The 9,813-nt window shown below is 54.4% G+C and overlaps 1 protein-coding gene across 3 annotated transcripts in view; it reads left to right on the top strand.

Annotated features, from left to right (window-relative positions):
• The window catches only part of Slc5a10 (solute carrier family 5 member 10), a 46,854-nt gene that overhangs the window by 36,374 nt on the left and 667 nt on the right, over positions 1 to 9,813 (top strand). For 2 of the 3 annotated variants that reach the window (XM_040748817.1, XM_021225805.2), the window contains 4 exons: positions 4,861 to 4,968; positions 6,983 to 7,133; positions 9,234 to 9,402; positions 9,493 to 9,708. In XM_040748817.1, coding sequence (XP_040604751.1) covers positions 4,861 to 4,968; positions 6,983 to 7,133; positions 9,234 to 9,402; positions 9,493 to 9,708 — 644 coding nt within the window. The remainder of the gene's footprint in view (positions 1 to 4,860; positions 4,969 to 6,982; positions 7,134 to 9,233; positions 9,403 to 9,492; positions 9,709 to 9,813) is intronic. The other variant, XM_040748818.1, reaches the window with a different exon arrangement.

Below are 9,813 nucleotides of genomic sequence, written 5' to 3'. Positions count from 1 at the left end.
GCGGGGCCGGAAGCTGATTCATCTCCCTCAGACGGAGCAAGGCCGGACAGTTTGCTGCCCTCAGGCCGCACAGAAGAAGCCTTCCTCCGCCCCTGGTTTTGCTGGCGATCCTGATCCAGTCCTAGCCCAGTTCTGTCTTCTCGCAGGTGGGATGCTCGGCTGTCCAGTTGTTGAGCGAGGGCTGGGTCATGGTGTGAGGTCCCTCTCCACCTTCCACCGCTTCCACACACTCTCTCTTGATGTGTGCGGAGCAGGTGCAGATCAATCAGTCCGGAGCCCGGCGGCCTGCTGAGTCCCACCTGTCATGTCCCGGTGCACACCACTTGCCTAAGCCCTGTGGCAGGGAAGGGTGGAAAGGACCAGGCTGTTCTCAGACCCAGCTCTTGGCTAGGTGTTCCCCAGCAATGGAGAACATTGGGTCCACGTCAGGGGCAAGTTGGCAAAAACCATCAAGCCCTGCAGACAGAGGGCTTCTTCCCCGAAGCTTTTAACTCCAGGACTCCGAGCCAACCTACCCACCAGTCCTGGACCAAGACGGAGCTGGCTTGAGTCCCAATGGGCCCTGGCCTTGTGCAACTGAGGACGGTCTCATGGCATCCTTGTACCCCTCCAGACACATTGCCACTGTCCATTATCCTGTGAGGCCTCCCAAGTCTCATCATTGACCCCCAGGCCCAAGCCCTGCACCCCTAGCCTTTGGGCCCTCATGAGCAGGCCTTACACCATGTGAACACTGTTTCCACACCTGCTTGCACCCTCCCCCTCCCCCCGGGGGTGCCTGAGCCACCCCTCACCTCCCATCCCCAAGGAGCAGAGAGAGGCAGTGCCGAGAGTCTTGGACTTTGCAAAGCTGTGCTGGCCTTCAGTTTGTCCTCTCGTTCTGACCAGCGCAGAGTTCCCGGTTTCATTAAGGAACTTGGTCCTCGGGTTGGAAGGCTCTTTATCTGTCCCACTCTTGGTCAAGTCACAAGTTGTAAAAAGTGAACAGGGGGGCTCTTGGTACCTTTGGCCATTTCCCCCATCTCCCACAGCGGTATATCATCTGACATAACTGTGTCGGCCAGAGAAGACTATGGTATCATACACACTCACATCAGATCTCACTAGTACCTGAGTGTGCGTGTGTGCTGGCGGGGGTGGGGTGGTATACAGCCTTGTCATATGTATAGGTGCACACTTGTAATCCCAGGACTTGGGATGCTGGGGCAGGGGGATCGCGGCCAGCATGGACTGGCAGAACCACACCATGGTAGAGGTCTTACTCATTAGAACTAGGCATCCAGGTTCCCACCCTAACCCTGGCTGCCATTTTCTATCTCCTGGTCCTGTGAAAATGGCAGTGTCATTAGCGAACTTCCAGAGTGCAGCCTAGAGCTCTGGGCCACCTAGCCCCACCAACAATGTGAATGTTTCTCATCTGGCCAACACATGCTCGTCCTTTGCATAACTGTATAGTATTTTATTGTGGTTATTTATTTTGTACTGCCAGGGATGGAACCTAGCTTTTCATGCAAACACCTTACACCTTAGTAGTCTTTTTTTCCCTGGGACAGGGTTTCTTTGTGTAGGCTTGGTTGTCCTGAAACTAGTTCTGTAGACCAGGCTGGCCTCAAACTTAGAGAGATCCACCTGCCTCTGCCTTCCAAGTGCTGGGATTAAAGACGTGTGCCACCACTGCTCCACCTCAGGAGTCCTAGTATGCTATAAACTGTACTCTCTATGGCTTTTGTGAATGTCTTGGAGTTCCTACTGCTCTGGTGAAACACCGTGACCAATAACATCTTGGGAAGGAAAGGGTTTATTTTCCTTATACTTTCAGGTAATAGTCCATCCTCCAGGACAGTCAGGACAGGAACTCAAGGCAAGAACTGGGAAGCAGGAACTGAAGCAGAGGTGATGGGAAAGTGTTGTGTACTGTCTTGCTCTCCATGGCTTTGTCAGTCTGCTTACCTATAGAACCCAAGACCACTAGCCCAAGAGTGGCCCCACTCACATAGGCTGGGCCCTCCCCCATCAATCGCTGTTTAAGAAAATGCCCTGCAGGCTTGCCTACAGCCTCATCTATGGAGGCATTTTCTCAATTGATGTTCCCTTTTCTCACAGGACCCTAGCTTATGTCAGGTTGACATAAAAGTAGCAGGACAGTCACTGAACACCTCAGGTGTTTGTTTGCCATGAGTTATGTCCTTGGTGGGGTTCTTTTTGTAGCTCTCCCCATTTCTGGATGGATTCCTTTCTTTTGCTGAGTTTCTAGCACTCTTTTTTTTTTATAAAGATTTATTTATTATATATACACTGTTCTGCCTGCATGCCAGAAGAGGGCACCAGGTCTCATTATAGATGGTTGTGAGCCATCATGTGGTTGCTGGAATTGAACTCAGGACCTCTGGAAGAGCAGCCAGTGCTCTTAACCGCTGAGCCATCTCTCCAGCCCCTCTAGCACTCTTTTTTATACGCTGTAGATGCAGAGTCTCTGTTCGGCACGTGGAGGTGTGCAGTCTTTCCCAGCCTGCAGCGTGTCTCTTCATCCTCTTTACAGGCATCATACTGAGCAGAAGTTGTGCATTTTGATGATGTCACTTCATCCGTTTTACTCATCACAGATCATGCTTTTGGTGCAGCATCACTTTTGACCTAGTCCCAAACATCCGATCACTTGTTAATATTGCACATTAAAAATCTGTGATCAGCCGGATGGTGGTGGCACACGCCTTTAATCCCAGCACTTGGGAAGCAGAGGCAGGCTGATCTTTGTGAGTTTGAGGCCAGCCTGGACTACAAAGCCAGTACCCGGACAGCTAGGACTGTTACACAGAGAAACCCTGCCTTGAAAAAAAATATGTGAGCTAAGTTTACATAAAGTTTGATGGTTGAGTTGAGGTTAAGTTTTTGTCCTATGTGGGAGAAAACAGCTTTGGAGACATTAAAGGAACACTCTGCATCACACAGCAAGGGTCTGGGGAAACCGGTTTCCTACTGGGGCTGACGTGCCTGTTTCCAGCAACTACTAGCCAAACAGCATTTGAGCTGGCTCCCAGAGGTGGGTTCGCATGTGCTGGATGGAATGTAGTGAGGACCTTAGCTGCCTTGTAAGGCAGTGCACCCTTTAGGAGAGGCCAGGTGGTTGGTCAACAAACTTGGGCAGTATTTGCCATATGCTGGCTGTGCAAAGCATGACTGAAACCAGGGTTCTCCCAGGGACCTCACACAGCCTTAGTGTGATGGGGAGCAGGTCTGACAGAAGCCGTAAGGTTTTGGTGCTGAGGAGGCTATTGCTGCCAGACCTGGGGAAGCCAAACATCTGTGAGATCAGAGGACTGAGTTTAAATTCCTGGGGTTTATGAGGAGGGAGGGGCTCCCTTTCCAAGGAAAGGGTACAGCAGATGCAGAGGCTCGAAGATGCCTGTGAAAGCCTGGGCACTGCCTGTGGGGGAAGGGGAATGAAGGTGGTCAGAGGGTCAAGTTTGGCATAGTCTGAGCCTTGTGATCCTCTGTGGCGTATGGGGCATCGCCCAGGATGGTGAGCAGGACAGACCACAGACGGACTGGTAGACAGACGGGGCAGCGAGGAAGTGACATCCCGAACCAGGCAGTACTTGGCACTGACCATGGATGGGGACGGAGGATGTGAGGTTAGAGAGAGGTGGGCCCAGGCTCGGGTATGACACCTGGCAGGTGCTCTGGGAAAGCCAGAGCCCGGCAGGAGCCCCCTGGCCTCTGCTGCTGTCCAGCCTCAGGTGTCCAGAGCAGGACTCACGTGAGGAGTGTGGGTCAGGCACAGTGACTTTAAGAGTCATTATGCTGGAATCTGTCCCCCATCCCAGGAGGACTGGGCCCTGGATGCAAATCGGTCACTAAGATTCTGGCCCCTGAGGTCTCAGGAGCCCGCCACAGAGACCCAGGCTCAGTTCTGGGTCTGTCTGTATGTCTCAGCAATTATGTCTTCCTCAGGACTGTAAACCCCCCTGGGTTAGGAGGTTGGAGAAAGTACCTGAACTGCGTGGGGCTCTTCCTGGGGACCTTTCTCCCTTCTCTTCCTCAATCCTCCCTCCCTCCCTCCTCCTTCCTCCTCTCACTTACTCATCCCTCTTCATTCAGCAAAAGTTTAGACTGTCTCCTTTGGGCCCAGCCCTGGGCTGGGCCATGCCTGGAACTTGGGATGATTCAAACTGGTGTCTGCCCCTGGGGTGCTCCAGGGCTGGTGAGGAAGGTGGCATAGTAAACAAACAACAGGAACCGATCATGGGCCTCCGGAGCTCTAGGCAGGTGGACAGGTAGGGGCAGTTGGGAGCCTCAGAGGAGGAGCAAGAGATAAGCAAAGGTAGCCATGGGTGTCAGTAGGACAGTAGCACACAAGGGCGGAGGGCCTGTGTCTTCAGAGACATGGAAGCATCCAAGTGCTGGGTGTGTACAGACAAGCACGAGCAAGTACGATGGTCCCGGATGCTGGGGTGCTAGACAGAGGTTGTGGACCAGCCACCCAATGGGCTATGCCCTATGTGACGTGCTGCTGAGTGCGCAGGAAGGCCGGGCACAGGCCTCCCCTCTCCTGCTTCTGCTTCCCACATTAAGGAGGATGGTCGAGACTGGCGATGGCTGGGTGGGTGTAGAGGCTACAAGCACCTGTACAGGGTCACAGGTAGGGCACACCACCAGTAACCTGTGGCTTGGAGTTGGGAGTAGGAAACGACCAGATGAGAGCCAGTGATGGAGGTAGGAGTAGGGAGGAGAAACAGGGGCCAGAGCCCCAAGGACTAACTCTGGGAAACAGGTAAGGAATCAGAGGGGCCACCAAGCAAACAGCTCAGGCTAGTCTGGTGTATGTGTGTGTGTGTGATGCGCCAGTATTATTTCTCACAGATGAGGTGGGCTGTGTGGTGCCATCCGAGTGTCTGCGGGCCTGTGGGGCTGAGATTGGCTGTTCCAACATTGCCTACCCAAAGCTGGTCATGGAGCTGATGCCCATAGGTGAGTCCCTACGTCATATACAGGTGGAAGGTCCTAGTGAATGGAATTTTGAGGACTGCTCTGGCTCCTGTATGAGTCCCTGTACCATCATTTGGCTGGCCAGACGGAAATGACTGTAAGTAAAAACTGAGGCTTCCCCCATGTCAGTTCTCGCTTCTTCCCGACTGCTCAGCTGGGCTCATCTGTATTTAGAGATGGGGAGCTTGGGGCTGGAGAGGTGACTTACTGGCTAACCGCACTTGCTCTTGCAGAGGACCTGGGTTTGGTTTCCAGTGCCCATGTGGCTGCTCACTTGTAACTACAATCCCAGTTGGATCTGAACCCCTGAACTGGCCTCTGAGGGTTCCTGCACACACATGTGATACACATAAACTAACGCAAGCAAATACACATAATACACATACATATAACACACATACATATAAAATCAATAACTCAATCTAAAGAAAAAGAAAGCCCTAGACAGATGAAGTGGCCTTGCTTTGGTCACAGGTTTACCAGCTACTACAGACCTGATCACGCAGATCATCTCTGAAGAAAGGCTACCTACTGCCTTGCCTTGACCTTTGCATCAATAACTTCTCATATGGGGAAACTGAGGCCCAGGATGACATGCAAACTGAAGTCTACTGTTTATTCCTTTGAGATCAGAGGTCCAGGACCCTCAGTACCCATATTTGTAAGAGGGAGCTCCAGAAAGATACTGTTGCCAGTAAGAAGAGCCATGGTGCAGGTTTTGGCTTTCCCCATGGTGCTTGTGGTAGCCCTGCTATTCTAGTATTGGGTGGTTGAGTTCTCCAGCCAAGAAGGTGTGCAATCAGAAGCAGTGGTCTAGGGCTAGGGGAAGTCCCACCCTAAGCAAAAAGAAAAGCCAGTTCTTTGAGCCCTGCAGTCTTGACTCATCTGGAAGCCAAGGCTCTTCCCTGCTTCCCTCCTTCCTTCCCATGGGGCCAAGCCCAGATGTACACATACCTGGGAATAGACATTGGCTCTGCTGTGTGCCAGTGGAGTTATTTGGAGCACATCACTTCTCTGCTTGAAGCCTAGTGTCCTCGTGTGTAAATGGGAGATAATGAGTCTACCCAACCTGAGGGTTGTTACCAATATTAAACACAGGGACACTGCCTTGCACAGGGCCTGACCACACTGTGGACTCCCACCTCAGGCTGTGGCTCCCCTTCCATACTGAGCTAAGGACTCAGCCTAGCACTAACATACACTTGTTGGGCCTCCAGCCCTTTCTAGGCCTTGAGCAGCCTGTCTGAGAAATGGGTACAATAAGCACCAAGTCAACCACTTTCCAAGCACCAAGGAGGGTAAATAAATGTTTGGGGGGAACCATGACTTAACTCGCTCTCCTTGGGCCCCACTCTAGTCAGCTTGAGGAGTAAACAGAGCAGGTCATGGGATGCCTAGAAGTCACACTACAGAACTGAGTGACCTGTATCAACACCCCTTTCTAGGAGTGGAAGGCAGAGGCAAGCTGTCTGTCTGCTAAAGAGGGGGGAACACATAGGAGGTGACCAGACTGAAGCACCACAGCACTGAGTCATTTGGGCCCTCTGGAACCCCTAACTCCCCAAATGCTGCCTTGCCTAGCTAGGGACCTTTCACTCGCGGAAATGAGGCGGATCTCTCATACCTTCACCTCCACCAAGGCTCTTTCCCAGAGCCAAGAAGTGATCCACCATGCCTGCTGGGACTTGCTGTGTACAGGAAGTGGCGTGGCAGGGAGTTCCAGATAATAGAGCACTGTCTGCCCCGGTGGGACCTCCCTGCAGAGGGTCCATGCTTGCCTCCACCCCCAACCACCGTTCTGCCTCTGCCCCTGAAGCTGTCCTGGGCTTCTCACTCTGAGGCAGGTTGGATCAGGGCAGGGAAAGTGCTTTGTCAGCGCGGGCTCTGCAGAAGGTAGACACCAGGGCTGAAAACAGCCCTGACATGTGGGTGATTACTCCATAGCCTCCCTCCCAGCAGAGCAGGATCACAGCGCAGGGTCCTGTTCTGCCCTCAGGTCTTCGAGGGCTGATGATAGCCGTGATGATGGCTGCGCTCATGTCGTCACTGACCTCCATCTTTAACAGCAGCAGCACACTCTTCACCATGGACATCTGGAGGCGGCTGAGGCCCTGCGCAGGAGAGCGGGAGCTGCTGCTGGTGGGACGGTATGGGGGGCGGGGAGGGGCCCTGCAGCACCATCTGCCTGTGAAGTCCTCACCAGATTTGGGTTTTGAAGGATGCATAGGAATTTGCTAAGCAGAGAAAGAGTATCTGGGGGTACACTTGTCATTCCTGAGCAGATTCCTTCAACTGGAGTCAGTTCTGCTTCCCCAGCTGCCCCTAAGATCTTTCTGAGCCTTGTGGTTTGCTCCAGCTACCCTGGGATCCCAGAGCTGCTCCTCAAACTGGCCACACCCAGACCATAATGATGCCCCTAGTCTTAGGTCTACAACACCCTGGGCCATCTGAGGACCTGCTGTTTCCTGTGGCTGGTTTATGCTTTCCTTACTCAGCCCAGCACTCAGCCTCGTTTCTGTCATCTGTACTGCCCTCCAGATACTCCCCCCCCAGGAGTGAGCACTCCCCACTGTGCCCCAGATCACTACCAGATCCCTCCCTCGAGTACGCAGCAAAAATATGTGAAAATGAGCCTCCCTGCAGGACACTTCCACCCTACCCGTGTGCTTGACTGTGAGCCTGGCAGGGACTGGCCAGGGCAATTGAGAGTGGTCTCTTGGTGTGCCTGCTCACTTTACAAGGGCTGACTGCAGCCTTCCTCCTAGAGCCTGGGGCAGGGGCTCTCCCCTCATTTGTCCCCGGTGATGCAAAGCATCCAGCTTCTGTGAGAGGAGCCCTGCTGGAACATGCCTAGGAGCCTGGGTGTCATGAGCTCATCTGCAGGAAGGGAACCTCTGGCCTCTGTAGCAGTTCACGTTCTTATCTATCAGACCTGGTCACATGACACCTGACCACCTGTGTGCTCTCTGCAGCTGCCGTGTGACCAGAGGCCAGACAATCCCTCTGAGATACCTTTTTCCTTGTAAGAAATCCTTCAGACTATCACCTCCTAGGCCCTGGGTCTGGACATCTCCGTGCCTCGCAGTGGGTGCCCGCTCTCTGTTCTGGACTCTAGCAACCTGGCCTCGCAGCTGCCCCATTCAGTCTCTTCCCTTGGGGTTCTATGCCCAGCTGAGCAATTCGGAGGACTCAACCCCCGCCCCCCCCACACACACACACAAAATACAACACAACGCAGTGTCAGCCACTCAGGAGATTGGGTGTGTGCGCGCCCCCTGGAGGCTGCTTTAGGAAGAGGCAGCCGCCTCCTCATCCAGGGGCCCGGCTTGAACCGAAGACCAGGAGTGCGAAGATGAGGCCCAGGATCTGCTGGGCCCTCCGGCTGGAGGGTGGAGGGCGTGTCGGTGGAGACCGCCTGGCTTTGAAGAGGCCGCGCCCGGCTGTGCTCCAGTCTAAGGGTTAATTAGCCTCAATCAAAGCGGCACCTCCTCCTTCTGCCTTCCTCTGCCCCGGGTCTGGCCGGAAGCAAAGTGGGACGGTGGGGGAAGGACCTATCCACCTGCACACAGCCGGTTGGCCACGCCTACCATACCCCTGAGTGAGAGTGGGGAGAGGACTCAGCCAGGTGGGATTCCAGCCCTAGCAAGGTTGTTCAGTCTCTGAGTTTCCAGGGTTCCCCGTGAAGCCCCCAGACCCACACTACCCTTGGGTTCCCTTGGGCATAAGACAAGTGGATCTGTTTGTAAGGCCAGCCCCAAAGCAGGCGAACTTTCAGCAAGGCCTCAGGAGGATCAAAGCGCCTGTGGGCAGCGGGTAGGTGTGTGTATGTGTGTGGGGGTCACCCACCAAGTGCTGAGGGCTAAGGGCTAAGGATATACTGGTTGTGATGGTGCAACCTCCATCAGTCCGCCAAGGAGTCAGAAGATCCGCGGGTATGATAAGTCCCACTAGGCTGGCTCATGTGCGAGGGTTACTGTGTCATTTACCAACCCCAAATGCCTAGTGAACTCAGAAAAACGCTGGCACCCAAGCACATGCTTGCCAGCAGAAGAGGCACACGGAGCGGAGAAGGCACGACGAGGTTGAGCGACTGGCCCCAAGGGCCACAGGGAGCCATGGCAGGAAATGGATCAGGAGCGCCTGGTTCCTGCTAGCCTGCGCTGAGATGGGCAGAGGGAACCAGAGGCAGGTCTTGGGGAACAGGGGAAGTACAGAGCTGAGGCAGGGCTGGTCGCTGCCGCCCACAGGCTGGTCATCGTGGTGCTCATAGGCGTGAGCGTGGCCTGGATCCCAGTCCTGCAGGGTTCCAACAGTGGACAGCTCTTCATCTATATGCAGTCGGTGACCAGCTCGTTGGCGCCCCCTGTCACCGCCGTCTTTGTCCTGGGCATCTTCTGGAGGAGGGCCAATGAGCAGGTGGGTGGCACGCACAGGTCGAGCTGGGTTCCCCTTAAGGGTGCCCCCACGAGTCCTCTGAGGCCTTCCTCTGTCTCTCTTTTCCTCCAGGGAGCTTTTTGGGGCTTGATGGCCGGGCTTCTGGTGGGTGCCCTGAGGCTGGTCCTGGAATTCCTGTACCCGGAGCCCCCATGTGGTCAGGCAGATGAGCGGCCAGCCCTCCTCCGCAGTGTACACTACTTGCATTTTGCCATTGCCCTCTTCCTCCTCACTTGTGCTGTGGTGGCCGCTGGGAGCCTACTGAGTCCACCCCCTCAGCAAAGACAGGTGAGACAGGCCTGTCCCCTGACCCCAGTTACCACAGGCCCCATTCCTGACCTGATTCCTGTCTCTGCTAACATGCAGATCTCTGCCGGTCTCTGCCTCCAGACA

The sequence above is a fragment of the Mesocricetus auratus genome, unplaced genomic scaffold (genome assembly GCF_017639785.1).
Source record: "Mesocricetus auratus isolate SY011 unplaced genomic scaffold, BCM_Maur_2.0 Super-Scaffold_100007, whole genome shotgun sequence".
NCBI lineage: Eukaryota > Metazoa > Chordata > Mammalia > Rodentia > Cricetidae > Mesocricetus > Mesocricetus auratus.
Note: the sequence above shows the minus strand (reverse complement) of the source record. Positions and strands in the feature narration are given on the sequence as shown.